Genomic DNA, 15,140 nt, shown 5'->3' on the forward strand with positions numbered 1-15,140 from the left:
CTCTCTACCAAGGCTTTTGCCTTCCAAAGCTTGTGCCACATTTCTTGGATCTCTTCCATCAATTCAAGGTGGGTCTTGGAAGCAGAAGTTTGAAGGTTGATTGGAGAGGTGAGGAGGACATGATGGAATTTGAGGATGAGGAAAATGACATGATATATTCCAGGTCATTGATGGCATGCTTCTTTGCCTGGGCATGAGCAGGAGGAAAGGTAAGAGACTCATCAGAGCTGGTGGTGGTATTCTCAGCACTAACTACAGTACCCTCAGTGCTAAGTGTCGCATTCTCAGTGCTAAACATCATACTCTCGGTGCTTAAGGATTGCAGTGGTGTGTGGAAATTGTATGGGGTGGCACATGGGATGCACATTATTTGAGAGATGGCAAGCAAGGTGGGATTGATGATTGGTCCATCGCTTTTGTCACCAGTAACCTCACCATGCAGATCATTATTTCTGCCTAGGTACATTCTGACATCCTGTGAGTTGTCCATTGGTGAAGGCGTGCCATCGCATTGGTATATTCAAGACATCAACTGACTGTCAGGGACACGTCCAGGGTGGAGGGGGCCTGGATGTAGCGCCCAGCAGAGGGACCCTCTCGGGGAGCGAAGCGGGCGTGCATACTGATGGGCCCAATCTGGGACTGTAGTCCCTGGCCACTTAGACTGAAGTGGAAAACGTGAATTGTTATTAAAAGGAAGAACTACACTAGTGGAAAACGTGAGAAGAAGGTTACTTCTTCAGTTCCCACTTCAGGTACATTTATGTACATGCGGCTTGGGTCACATGACGAGTGCCACGTCATCTACGGAGAGAGCCGCAGCCATCCGGGTATCCCTGTGGGGGATCATGAGGGCATCCGCTGCAGATGGGTGTGCTAGGCATAGCAGGAAGTTGTCCGGGGTGTCCGAGCTGGATGGGTCAACAGTACAATGATACAAGGGAAGGTGGTCCGTGTAAATAGAAAGAATAAACAGAAAGGGAGAATGAAATAAAGGAGGAAGAGGAAAGAGGGAAAGGGGAGGAAAGGGGAGAGGGGGAAGAGGGAGGATGGAGGATGGAGGATGGATGGGTAGCGGGGAGCGGGTGAGGTGGGCCCAGGTGGGCCCGGGTGGAACCGGGTCAGGCGGGTGTGCCCTGACACTGACCATGAAAGTGCATAACATGCTTAACAGGTGAGGCCAGAGGGAGAGGAAGATCTCCTTGGGTGGAATGTCCAATGCTTGGTGCAAGTTTTTCAGGCTGGATGACACTTGAATTGACAGGATAGACACCAGTTACTCAGAAGCTGGTGATAATGTGGGCTGGGGTAATTGTGTCGGTCCAAGCTTGACCAAAGACTGATAGAAATGTAGTTTCCTTGGGTAGTTCTGTAAATTGAAGGCATCTCGTTGCTTTGAGAAGCCCCACTTTAAGAGGGAGAATATAATGACATTGAGACCCTGGAGAACATGTGTTGTGTGGGCAAGATAACATACAACAACAATTTTGTGGTTGCATGCAAAGGTCATGAAGTCGAGGCTGTAGTGTGAATTATGTCCATCCAGTACCAGAAGATGGTAGCAGTCGCATTAAAAGTTTGCAGCCAATCCAAGCCGATCTCATTGTCTGTCCATCCTTTTTCTGAGACAGTGACTCTAGAATGCCAAAATATGAACACACACTCACACAAAATGAATGAGTAACTCATGCAGCCCACAAGGGATTGTCCTTCAACCAGTTTGAGTTCACATTCTGCCCCTTAAAAATGACAACTGGAGACACAGAAGTGCCATCTGCACAGACAGTCACTATCATGCTCACATTCCCACAATTCCCATTGCACTGAACATGTGCTCTTTTTGTCATCCTGCATGCAAAGACCTTGACTTTTTCCCCTGTCCCAAAAGGGAAGCTGCTCTCATACATAGCATTGACATCCTTTTGTCTGAAATTGAAATGGCTATACTGAACTTGTAAAAGTTGGAACCAGTGTTGTACAGCTGTAGGATTTACAGCACCACCCCAAGTACTGTCAAGGTTGGCACTCCACTTGAGTCGAAGTCGGTCATTGTTGCATACTAAAAAACCATCAACCCAACTTTTGCCAAGCTGGGTAAGGGTTGGGTGCTGTATCTGGGCAACTTCCAATGCATACTCCATCACACAATGTAGGAGAAATAATGGTCACCCTATGGAAACTCATTATGGAAATATGTCAGATAAACCACGAAAAACCCCATACAACAAATATATATGAGAAAATAGAAGAACCTGAATTTTAACAAATTTTAACGAATTTTAACGACTACAGATGATAAATTGGAAGAAAGAAAATTAATAAAAATACATCGAGCTTAGCACCAACAAGACGGAATGCTCGGGGGAATTTATAGCAAATATTAAACAAGGAACTAGGACAATCGGGCAAGATTTGACTATAAAACCAATCAGAGAACCTCCACCGAAACTACCTTCCCACGCCCACACATGTAGCCAAGGATGGAAGTACCATGGAACAAGGATTCCTTAGGAACCAATGCAAAATTCAAAGTCGTGTTTATAATAGGAAATGTAGATGTCTCCCAAATGGACCCAATGAAAGTAATTTCAGGGAAAACTACCCATAAATGACGGAGATATGACCGAAACTCTCAGAAAATGAGGACAACGTTTAAAAGGCAAGCACGAAGAACAAGCAGTAACGACTGAGATGAGCTTGATAGCCATTAGAAAGGAAGGGATCTAATCTTAATCCACCCCAATTTTCATAATAAAAGGTTCACACATCAATGAGAAATTCAATAATGGGATGAGCAACATCAAAGTCATGGCTCAGGGAAAAGACAATGTTCATGTAGGATCCATATTTAAAACACACAACGAAATTTACACAGAAATTATGATAAATAGGAAACTATAGTTATGCAAAGTTTCAGCCAAATGGTCCAGCCATTGTGAAGTTATGCCAACAATGGGAATATAGAAATCCACATCATGCTTAAAGACACATGAGGGTGGCGATGCGAAGGGAACTGGCTGTCAGAACCGAGATCCACACTCTGGCAGATTGCGAAGACCAATTTCTGTCCAAATAAGGAAGACCCTGGTCAAAACAAAGCATGGAAAGTACAAAAACACCTTAGAACATGAGGGAAAAATCTGAAATAAATCATGGGAGCCCATATAGAGGATACAAACACCCATGCATACAATAAATTCTGAACAATTAAACAGAAATGGTGTCCGCATACGAACGACTACGGGAACAATGCATGTGATTACTGAATGTGCGTGCAAACTTTTGCTAACTTGACGAATACCAAGAAATAGAATACAACTTTAGTACCATTGGAAAGGTGGGAGTAAATGAAAATTTATGATGCCAAGAACGTAAAAAACCATTCTGAAATGAATGAGATACAAGGACATGAAGTTTGAAACCTGAAAACATGCAGGAAGACAGCTTCTAGAGGTCCAGAGCCCCAAATAAAATACATAGAAATATGATATCTTCGAGGACGACCTATTATAACAACAAACAATACATACGAAGGACTAGGATGCAATAATACAAAGGGGAATCAGGGGAGAAGGACGAAATCCATGAAAACCACTAAACTATGATGGACCATGGCAGGAATTTTAGGGAACGATATTCTAATGAAGCAGAGAGCTATAACACATTCGTTTAAACAATTCTTTACTACTAGCAACTTTTTCTTTCGGTTCTAAACCTGAATAATTCACTCATTTATCATTTCAAGTCTCATTTCAACTAAATGTTACTGGATAAAAATAGAATAAATCAGCTGAAGGTCTCAGCGCAGCCATACGCATAGTAATGCGAGTTTTGAATTCAGAATGACCAAGTCATAGCAAACTAAATGGTAAATAAGAGGAATTTGAAATAGAAAACTGCAACAAATGCAGCGCAGTCAAGTTCTAATTGAACCATTAAAATAGCTTAGGTGAGGAAGGACAATAAGGATTCTAGGTGCAGTCTGACTGCAGTAGAGCTGCAGTTCAGCGCTGCTGAGTGCAGTAGAACTATAGTGTGAAAAATTCATTTTTATTCAGTTTGAGGAAAATACACTGTAAATAAATCCTGTAAATACGAGGTATTGTGTGAAAAAGGAAGGCAACCCAAGGAGTATAAAAGGGAGACCCTTTCTGTGACCTTTTTCCCCCCTCAGAGAAGTAAGAAAATAGAGTATTATTTTTCTCAAGCATTTCTGGTTGTCACTCCAGTGCAAAAAAGTGATATACAGTTAAGATTGCCACTGTAGTAAAAGGCAGCAATTAGGGAGAGGAATATTAAGTAAATATTTCAACAGGAGAGCTGGTTAACACTCCAGATTTCAAAGTGTAAACACAAAACAGTTATTTTGCTACTGTTAAAACAAGCAATAAAAATAAGACAAGGTCAAGGGACACTTCAGACATGATCTAAACCCATTAACTGAGTAGAATCTTTGAAACTTCACCAAGTAGAAGATTTAATTCAAGTCAAAATCCAAATTAAACAATCCTACACAGAATTACACCCAGACAAATTGAGAAATTACAATAGAGGAACAGCTCCACAGGGCTTGGTTTATCTGTAAGTCAATTCTCAGAAACTTTTAGACTAACCCATAAAATAGAATTAGCCAAAACACTCGGATTGGTACTATAATTACAACAAATATTACTAGTACACTTCCCCATCCTAACTAAAGAACCAGGGAACAGCTTGGTGGTGGTCTCGTTTGAACCTCCCAACTGACCTTCCTTCATTCCCTCCTTCAACGATCATGGGTAGTGGGGAATCCATGGTTGGACATAAGGAGAATGAAATCTACAAGAGTATCACTCTCCACTCAATTCAGCCACAACCAGATCATTGAGGCTTGGAGCCGACTTTTCCCACCATTGAGCCTCTGCACCAATGTAGGATAGGCAACCCTGCAATTGGAAGAATGCTCCCTAGCACTGGGAGCTTTTTCACCCTTCTGGCCTGCACATAGAATTTGAGTTCTATATGAAGTCAGGGTTTTCTGCATGTGTAGCTCTGCAGCCTCAGCTGCAAGGTGCTTACAGCGACTCAGTGAGTCTGCATGCCAACCCATTTGTGAAAAGAGGCAAGCAAGGTCAGGGATTGTGAATTAATTGGTGGTGATGCAGATGAAAATAACTTCCTGATTAGTTTCCATGTCTCATCAAAACAAACAAACACTGGCACATGTGATGCTGGCCTTTTGTCCACCTGCTCCCTGGCTAGCCACTCATTGGACAGGGACAACCTCATGAGGCCAGGGTGGTTAGGTTTACACAGTGCAACACTCCACATTCATGTTCCTTATGTTTTCTGGATTTTTTCTTTCATTTCATGTCCATTTGACCTCAAACTCAGTGTACTCCTAAAAGTGAAGAAATGAGAGTGTTGTGTTGTGATTAATCATTGTCGGGTAAATCTCATTGAGGGGTGAAAACCTGTATATACTCTTGTAAACCCCCTAGTGAATAGAGCCAGATATAATATTACATATATTGATCCCCCCATCTGTCCAGCCCACCTAAGTCACTCCCACCAACACCAAACCAGTCCTGAGTGACACATGTACCTAGGGCACTTGGTATGATAACCAATGAATTGTATGATAAGTGATTGACCCTTGCTAATGCCTCTGCTGTTAAGTAGTAAGGGGTGGCCAGTCAGCCCCTCCTCCCTGGTGACCCAGTTCCTTTGTCACCAGCCCCCCTGACAAATTGGGGATGCAGTAACGTAATGGGCACAGTGCTCTGCTCTGAGTTGCTGAAGCTGAGTCCCTTCAACACCCTTGTCACCCCAGAGCTCCACCCCACCTCCAGCTGGTCTCCAACCTACCATCAGATGACTGGAACCCTGAGCTCCACATGACACCCACCTTGGGATAGCTTCTGGGAATGGTCCATGACAGCATTCAAAAAATCCAAAGATCTCTTTCAGAATGGTGAATGCACAAAGAAATTATGTTGGTACACCCTCTCTCCACATAGTGCCCAGCCATATGATATGTGTGTAAGAACATGTGACAGTTCACCCCTGTCTCATTAACAAAGACAAGTTGATCTGCATGGTAAGTTACCCTCATATACCTCCTGAAATTAGCTTGCAGCTGTTCATCACATTCAGCTGCTGGCTTTTGGAGCTGGAAAATGGGTACTTAGACTTTGAAAGCAAATTGTGTGGGAAGACAAACCATCCAGGTGAGACCACACCTGTGTTGCTCTCTGGAAATCGTCCAGGTGCCTGTTTTGATCTCAAGCTCATTTCTGAGTGCAGCTTGTAATTCATTGAGATACAAATCAGGCTTTTTTGTTCAATGAGGCTGTTGAGAAACTTGAGATTGTGAGCCATAACATTCAATGAAAACAAAGCACTTGATGTCACCCTCATGTCTCATCCCAGCAATGGTGATGCTCATAGGGAGCAGCAATTAATGAGACCAATATATCTTTTGCACTGGCTCAACATGTTTTCCCATGCTAGGTGAAGGTTGTCACTGCAGTACTTCTAGCATGATGAGTTCAGATGCCTGAGCACCACATTTAGGGTTCCATAGTGCCATATTGTCAGGGCATGCCACTCCACTCCACACTGCTCCCTCCCTTTGTTCCTCTTTTCCTTTTCCTTTCTTTCCTTCCTTCTTTCTTTCTCTATATGGATGACCTCCTCTCTTACACCTGTAGCACAGACATTGTAGGAGTGCATGATGGGTGTGCTCAATTTCATGGAACATTATAGGGGATAGTAATAATAAATAAGAAAGAGGGTTTTCGTACGAACCGAATGAGCCTTTCCGTGAAGGAATTGGTTGAGATTTGGTGGAGAAATTCAAGCTGAGAAGTCCTCATGTGTGAAGTCTGTGCACTTGACCACAACCATGGGAACAAGGTCAAAAGTTGACGGAAGAGGACGATCTTGGGGTCATTAAATCCAGAAAAATACCCAAAGACTCAGTGTTGAATTTCACCCTAATCGGTCCCGTGGTTGTGGAGATATTCTGATTATCAGGCATGACAGGAGTCATGGGACCATATAAACTATGTGGATGCTATGTGTGGGCCAGTCTCAGTGGAATTCCAAGGGAATACAGGCTATATAAATGACCAAAATTCTGAAGAAGTCATTGGAGGAGTCTTGGAATTATGGGATATTATTTGGTCCAAGTTTCCCTGTGCACAGATAATCAAGATATGTATTCTGCATCTGAGAATTCCCATTCTCAGTCAAATCTCCACCAAATTTCACAAAATCGGTATCGTTAGAAAGCTATGGATAAGGAGAGTTGAATGGAATAAAGGGAAGGAGTTTTGACGCGATATTGGGAGTGGTATCAGGAAGTTGGTGTTTAACAATTCACTTTTCTTTTGTTGTTTGGAAATTTATTCAAAGCCAACAGCAACTGAGCCTTACCACCATTGTTGGTGAAGGCTTGGCTTAGCTGAACCATATATTTCGGAGCCTGTTTCACAACTGTATATTTGCTGTATGGGTATATGTACATAGCGATTGATACCAAAACAGAGATTTCCCCCCTCCTGCTACTGTTGAATCCATGTACTTGGGTGTTGTGAGTGGCCACACAATTGGTAAAGGGCTATTGTGACCACCACAGAAAGAAGATAAACAACAGTTACCAGAGTTATTTTTCCCCCTCCCTGTTGAATATCCGGACCTGTTCTACTGCAACACCCTTTTAGCCCCTTCTCTTTCTTCCCTAGCTCTTGGGGAGTGAGTTAGAGTGCTACCTTTCATTTTCTGGAGGTCGTAGCAGATTCCCACTTGCAACATGTCCGATGCTGAGTACTCCGCATGGGTACCATGCTGCTGGACATGCCAGGCATCCCCACTTGTACTTCTCTTCTCTAACACTTGGGATCACCTGCAGAGCCACCCACAATAGCCCAGCTCTGTCTGGGGCTGACATGGCACCCTCATGTGACCCGTTCCCGCTTGTATATAAACCAAGCCGAAGCAGAACTGAAGAAGTAGCCTTCTTCTCATTACTGCTTCAGGCAAGTATCTTAGTTTAGTTTAGTTTAGCCTTTCATTCTAATAACAACCATTACTGCTTCAGCCTAAGAAGCCAGACAGGGATGCGAGCCTGAGTGAGGGCTACCCACCATACACTCCCATTACTCTGCTGCCACCTGGGCCACTAGCACCAGGGGCTATGCCACTACCCCTACCTCTCCTGCACCATCCCTGACACATATCCCTGGCCACAATCTGTCCTGGTTATGGACAATGCCTCAATTCTAGGTCCAAGGCACTTGCAGAAATGTGTGATGAGCAGTGCATATGGTCTTGTTAAACATGTGGGTGGTGTTAGTAGACCTGTCCCTGGAAAGTGTCATATCCATTGCAAGCAGGCTAGGAATCTAACCCCCTAAATGCGAGCAAATTTGTGGGGAGGAAGTCTACTGTGTCCTAAGACTTTGGTCTGGGCACTAACAAACACAAAATAATCACAAAAACTCTTTAAGAATCATGTACCCCTAGTGCATCTTGGACAATTGTCAGGGGTTCCTTGTAATACTCGAGGAGTCAAGCTCAGGAATCTTTTCTTAGTTGGGTCTCTCAGTGCTACAGTTTCTTTGTAGTCAAAAGGGAGTTCCTTTCTCTCATTCCTACATGTACAGGACTTATAAACATATGGAACAATAATAAAGTGGAAAAACAAATGAGAAGAAAATATAAAACAAAGATTGTTGTCAAAGAAACCACATGGAAAGTTATGTATGGCCAATAAGTCCAATGGCTGATGCAGAAGTTCAATAAAAAGAAAATAGCAAGTGTTAGAGACCAGACTAGTTACATGTCCATGCCCTAATTTACTTACTGGCAGCGAGAACTAAAAAGGGGGATCAACTCTAGTCGATTTTATCACTGGGGTGTAACCTATCTACAAGTTAAGTATATATAGTTACAGTGAGGGCAGGCCTGTGAATGGTGGGACTGAGCAGAGCAGAGCTAACAGAGTTAAACATTAGCTGATTGAATATTACCGACAAGTCGGGTTACGGGGTTAGCGGAGTGGTAGGCTATAACCCAGAAACAGAAAGTGTTAGAACTAGGCAAGGGCGGACGATTCCAGAGGGGAACCAGAGAGTTAGCAAGGAGGGACCTTGGCCTCAGCGACTCAAGCGGAGTGCTGTGCCATTGCTGTTTGTCCATTTGGTCCTTAATTTCATAGGCGGCGAGCAGGAAGTCTCTAGGAGAATTTCAGGTCGATTTTAGACTAAGGGCCTAAAACGAGTATGTACAAGCACCGGTATATAATGGAGAGGGTGAAAGCACAAGGGAAACAAAGGGGGTCCGTGTCAGAGACCAGATTCAAGACGAGGGAGAGTCTCCGTGGCGGAGGGCTTTGGCCTCAGCAACTTATGCCAAGAGCGCTGTGCCTAGTGACACGTCCGTGCCCTAACTTACTGACTGGCAATCAGAACTGAAGGGGGGTAACTCTAGTTGATTTTATTACTGGAGTGTAACCTATGTACAAGTTGGATATATATATGGTTACAGCGAAGACGGGTCTGCAATTGGTGGAGCCAAACAGAGCAGAGCTAACGGGGTTAAACATTAGCCGACTGAATATTACCGACGAGTCGGGTCGCGGGGTTAGCGGAAAGGCAGGCGATAACCCAGAAACGGAAAGGAGGGATAGGCCCAAAGGTGGGCTCTGCAGGGCAGGCGAGTGTATTGCCCAGCAGAGACGGGAGTGCGCTAGTGGATGTCAGAGCTGTCCGGAAGTCTTTGGGGCTCTGTACTTAGGGAGGCATTGGTAATAAATTGAAAGGAGGGGGTGGTGACCATCGAGGGGTACCGAGAGGATTGTGGAATACGGGAACTCCAAGGTTAGTGAGGAAGGAGCGGAGGTAGACCGGAGGGATCGGAGGGAACGGAAGTCGATGGCCGGGGATGGATATGACAGTCCGAATCGGAATGAAGGTGTCCGAACGGGAACAAAGGGATGGCAGAAGTGGAGCAGTACCGAAGGTCATAGGTCAGAACCTGTGGTACATCCGAAAGGAGATAGGGAGGGTGAAGCCCAGAGGGGCAGGAGGATGAGGTGAAGTGGGGATGATGACTAACTGGCTAGAATGGGAAGAAGCAGCAGTCCAAATAAGGATGAGGGGAAAACATGAGAGATACATTACAAGCGGCAAAAGTGCTGAATATGATCCATGGAGCTCGGAGGTCATGGAGCTTACTGTCAGGTCACGGTCCATGTATGTAGGGGGTCACATGACCCAGGGAGGTCACTATCGTCCTACCCACTGTGAATCATACATATTTGATACTCACAGCTGGGTTCTAGGACACCCACCCTACACTAGTGTGAGGTCTTTGGGTAGCTCAGCACACAAAGCCGTAAGTGATACAAGAATGTGTATTTTATGGTGGTGTGTAAGCAGTTACCCGGAGGTTCCCGCTTACCCACGTGACTATATGTATCTAATTTACATATGACTCGGGGTTCAGGGCTATTGCCCTGACATTCTCCCCCCTTGCGTTGCATTTGCGATGCATACAAGGTTGATAGTGAAATAAAACAAATTTTTAATAATTGATTTACATTGAGTTTGGAATTGTCAATGAGTGTTTTTGTTGCTGCCACTTTAAAGTGGGCGATTTTATACATGTCGGTGAAGGAGAGAGGAAAGGTTTGAGAAGTAAATGAGTGTGGGCCGTTACTTTGAAGTGAACGGCAATACATGGGTATCGCAGGGAGAAAGATAGTGGAGTTTGTCGAAAATGAATTTCGACCCAAAGGTTGTATGTGTTATAGGAATGGAGTCTCTCATGACTGTGTCAACCGAACGTCCACCATGGCGGGCCCTCCTTCTCCATATCCTCCCTTCTCTTTGTTACCTTCTCCCCGCTTCCCCCCTTTCTTACATGTTCACTCCGCGCTAAGCTTTCCCTTATCGGGTTTTGGTGCTGGCCGGAATATTTATTCTATTTCACGAGATTTCTCGCGATCATTTCTTATTCAATAGTTAGCATCACGTTTATGTACGGCAACAGCTGAAAAGACGAAACCTAACGAATAACACACCATCCTCTTCTGTGCAATAACTGTAAACCTCCTTGTGCCAACACTGTATCGTCTGTGTAAGATTGTGTATGTCTCGGTCACCATCTATATGGGTCATCCCTGCTGAGGTTGACGACTCTAGCCACGGATCATCGAGTTCGCGTGTGACTCAACTCAGGTATGCGTGATCACCTTTTGTTATGACTCATGTCGTTCGCCCAGGTACTGGGCTCACGTCTGTCTCACCTTATGGTGAGCATCTGGTTAATTCTATGGATGGATGGGTATTCGATACAAGCCCGTTCCCATCGTCACCGGTACGCTCTTGTGAGCGCCAAGTAGCTGTTGAACCCACCACATGTCGTTCGACCTACAATTGACTAACTCCTCCATCACCGGTACACTCTTATGAGTGCCAAGTACCTGTTGACACATATACAGACCATCCACCAGATGAATGGTCTCATACCTCATTGCCGGTACGCCCATCTGGGTGCCAAGTATCTGTCAACCCAGCCTCTGGCAGCTCCCTCAAGGAGCTGGAACATCACTCGTTGCCAGTACACCCAATTGGGTGCCAAGTACCTGTCAACCAATTCTCAGGAAGCTCCCTCAAGGAGTCATTATCTCACTCGCTACCGGTACGCTCCCTCAAGCGCCAAGTACCTGCTAGCCCTATGTCCTTGACTAGTCCCGCTCTGGACATTCTCTCAACCTGTGATCCTATATACCCGCACACGGTACGCTCCATAACGAGTGCCAAGTATCCATCGTAACAGACTCCCATTCACCGCAAGGTCTCAGCTTTCTGTCAAAAGCTCCACGGCCATCGGACAATTCTAATTACACGACTAAACCACCCTACATACATGAGGTGGACGATTCTAAGTCATCTATAAGGATGGAAAGAAGTGGGTTGCCCTTAACCCATTTCTTTAATAGTATGTCTTTGGTGTTCCTCACTTGTTCCGTGAGGGTTCATGTGTAAGTGGTGTTTACACACGAGCGGTGGTGGATGTGGGTCTTTTGGTGGAGTGGAGATTTCCGCAATTGTTACTTGCGGTTCCTCACCTACAGTATGGTGTGCAGGGCCTCGAGTTGGGGGAAGGTGTTTTCACGGGTGCCTTGATGGTGTATTACTGTGTCACTTTCCCCTTTTCTCAAGGGTGGAGTCATTGCCCCGGAAGAGGGTTTTCCTCCGGGTTGTTCATTTGGACATCCGATTGCTGCGTTGGATGCGATGATGTAGCCTGGGCTACATTGTCAGGCTGTGGGCTCGACGAAGTGGGCACTCCCTGGGTGGGAGCGGGTTGTTGTGTTCCTGAGCTACTTGGCTCAGGTGTGGAGTACGGTAGGTCTACGGTTCTTCCCATGGGGAAGGGTGGTCGTTGGGCTGGTTGTCCAGTGCGGAGACTTGCATCTCTTTCCCAGTATTTGGAAGCTTTTGCTTCCCATTCCACAGTTCTTGCGGCACGTTCCTCAGGAGTCCTGAGTGGTTTGAACTGGGACTTTAGATAGGTGGCTTTGCCTAGGCTTTCCCAGGAGATTTTTCCCTTATTCTCCGGGGAATTATACTCCTCTGCAAGTCTTGCAATACTCGGGAGTCCCAAGAAGTATTTCTCAGTTTCCTTCGCTTTATCACGAAGGGTTCTGTGTACCTTGCCGCTTTTGAAGGCGGCTTCAGCCTGTTTGTACCAGTGTACAAATTCTTTCCCACTCACGCTTGTCCACCAAGCATATGCAGCGTCGTGCACCGCTTCTGACCCCGCTATTCTCCTCATGGGGAAGTTGGGGTCGAATGTTACATCGACTGGGGCTTCAACTTTGCCGAACTCGTTGAGTTTGGCAGTCTCATATAGCATGTGGACACTTCCCTGCAGGGTAGCTTGCCCATAGGGTGCTGAGGTACTCAGTGGTCCCCGTTTTAGGGTCTGCCATCGGTTGCCTACCGCTCTCCCTCTTCCCCTCGACATGGGTTTGCCCTTCTGAGGGCGGGCCCTTATGCAACCCAGACAGGGTCGCCTGCCCACAGGGTGGTGGGATAGTCGGTGCCCCACCCCTTGATGCGCTAGTCCCCATGTGGGGTCGCGCCTCATGAGGCCCGGAACTGTATCCCCTCCCCCTGACCTGGGAGGCCCCCATCATGATGGGTTTGGCAGCGAGGTCTGCCAGTGCACGTGCCTCTCTGAGCTCGTGTTTCAGTAATTCGATCTCCCTTTTTTGGAGATCGACTTCTCTCTCTGTGTCTTTCAGAGAGTCGAAGATGCCCTCAGCATCTCTTTGTGCTCTGTTGTATTCGCGCCTCCAGTGGGCGCAATGGTTGCAGGTGTCTTCTGACGCCCTCGAGTTATCAGACCATGCCCGTTTGGACGGTCTGGACAAGGAGCCGCTGTCGCTCCCTCATCTCCCTCCTACGAGGGACTTCATTTCTTTCAGCTCCTTGTGGAGCTGACCTGTCTGAGTAGCTACCGCTGACGCAATGGCTGATTCCCAGTCTGCATTTGGCTGGGGTGTTGTTGGACCTGGGCCAAATTGGCCGATCCAGGGGTTAATCTGGCCAGGGAAGTTCCCTGGGGAGTATGCCTGGGGCTGCAGCAGCAAATGCTGCCCCTGGAATGGTGCTTGTTGTGCCATCGGTGCAGTTTGCACCGCATATGGTTGGAAGCCCCTCTGAGGAGGCTGAGGGTATGCGGTGCCTGTTAGCAACGCAGATGGTTGTTGGTTCGTGGCACTCATTTGTGCTGCGTGTGTCATGTAGTCCATGGCGCTTATCTGCACCTGGTGTTGTTGTTGTTCCGGGGAGCTGTCATATCCATACAATCCCGACCTCCGCTCTGGGCTCCCGGAACTCCGAACTCCGACTTCCAGAGCCCTACTTCCCTTCCATCACCTTCTCCTTGCCGACTCCCAAGAGGTTATCCCACCTCTGGCTCGGACACCACCTTCGGTCCGACTCCGGAACATTCCGGGTCCGACCCCAACCTCGACACCTTCCAGACGAGTATGCAAAACCTATGCTCCCGACTCCGGACCTCCGCTCCGGTATCCCGTTCACGTCTCGTCTCCGGAACCTCCGGTCTTAGTTCCGACCTCGGACTTTGACCCCACCTCCGCTTATACCCATTGTATTGGTTAGCTCATTACCTTTGCCAATATTCCGGAGTTTAACCTCCGAGTTCGGACTTTCCGGACTTACTCCGGACCTTGCAACTATTGCATTGTCCATTTCAATTCCGCTATTCTCCCTCATTCCTATTTGGGCTGCTGCTTCCTTTCTATTCAGTCAGCTAGCCATTCCCGACTCCCATCCTCCTTCCTTCCTTCTTGGGTCTTGGCCCTTCATTCCTCCTTTGGGAAACACCATTGAGTCAAACACTTGACCCTCGGTGTTGTTCCTCTTTCCATCTCCCTTTGTCTTCTTTTGTCCTACCCTTGTTCCTTTTGATTCCGGACCCCTCCTTATATACAATGTACCTAGTAACTTGTAACCTCAGTCCGAAATCGACCTGAAATGCCCCCAAGAGACTTTCCCTCTGCTAGATCCGAAATTAGGGACCCCCAGGACAACCAGCAATGGCACAGCGCTCCACCTGAGTCGCTGAGGCCGAGGTCCTTCCATGCTAAGTCTCCGATTCCATTCCGGAGTTGTCCGAGTCCGCCGATTCTAACAGGAGCCTTGCTCCCCAGGTTGTTGTATTTCGATATCCGGTGGCTTATTTGGATCGAACCGAGGGTTGCCTCCCCCAGAGAATGACATTTCGTCGTTATGTTTCTTGTGGTGGTGGGAGGGGTTTTCGTTCTTGCATGCGTGGGATTCGCTGCAGTTGTGTGTTCTTTTGCACATGAGCCTGTGGTTCACGTGGACTAGGCGAGTTACTCACCTAGCCCATGTGATCTCTAGTACATGGTGTGGCTGTCCAGGCAAGTTACTCACCCAGAACTTTCCCACGCTCTTGGCTGTGGGCCATCGTCCCTCGGCTTTACTTCCTCCGCCTCTGTTTTTGGGGGTGTAGTGATGCCGAGAGTTCCCTGTCTTCTTTGATAGGGAGTTTTTCTGGTTCCCTTACATTTTGTAAGGTGAGGTACTCGTCCA

At 46.5% G+C, this 15,140-nt stretch overlaps 1 protein-coding gene across 1 annotated transcript; it reads right to left on the reverse strand.

Moving 5' to 3' along the window:
* Positions 1–58: 58 nt before the first annotated feature.
* Positions 59–490, reverse strand: EI90DRAFT_3132937 (uncharacterized protein; the record flags this gene model as incomplete). Its single annotated transcript, XM_039064525.1, has 1 exon — positions 59–490. The coding sequence occupies one exon, from the start codon at positions 488–490 to the stop codon at positions 59–61; it is 432 nt and encodes a 143-aa protein (XP_038909856.1).
* Positions 491–15,140: the final 14,650 nt, after the last annotated feature.

Source organism: Cantharellus anzutake (genome assembly GCF_015039405.1).
Source record: "Cantharellus anzutake strain C23 chromosome Unknown EI90scaffold_95, whole genome shotgun sequence".
Classification (NCBI taxonomy): domain Eukaryota; kingdom Fungi; phylum Basidiomycota; class Agaricomycetes; order Cantharellales; family Hydnaceae; genus Cantharellus; species Cantharellus anzutake.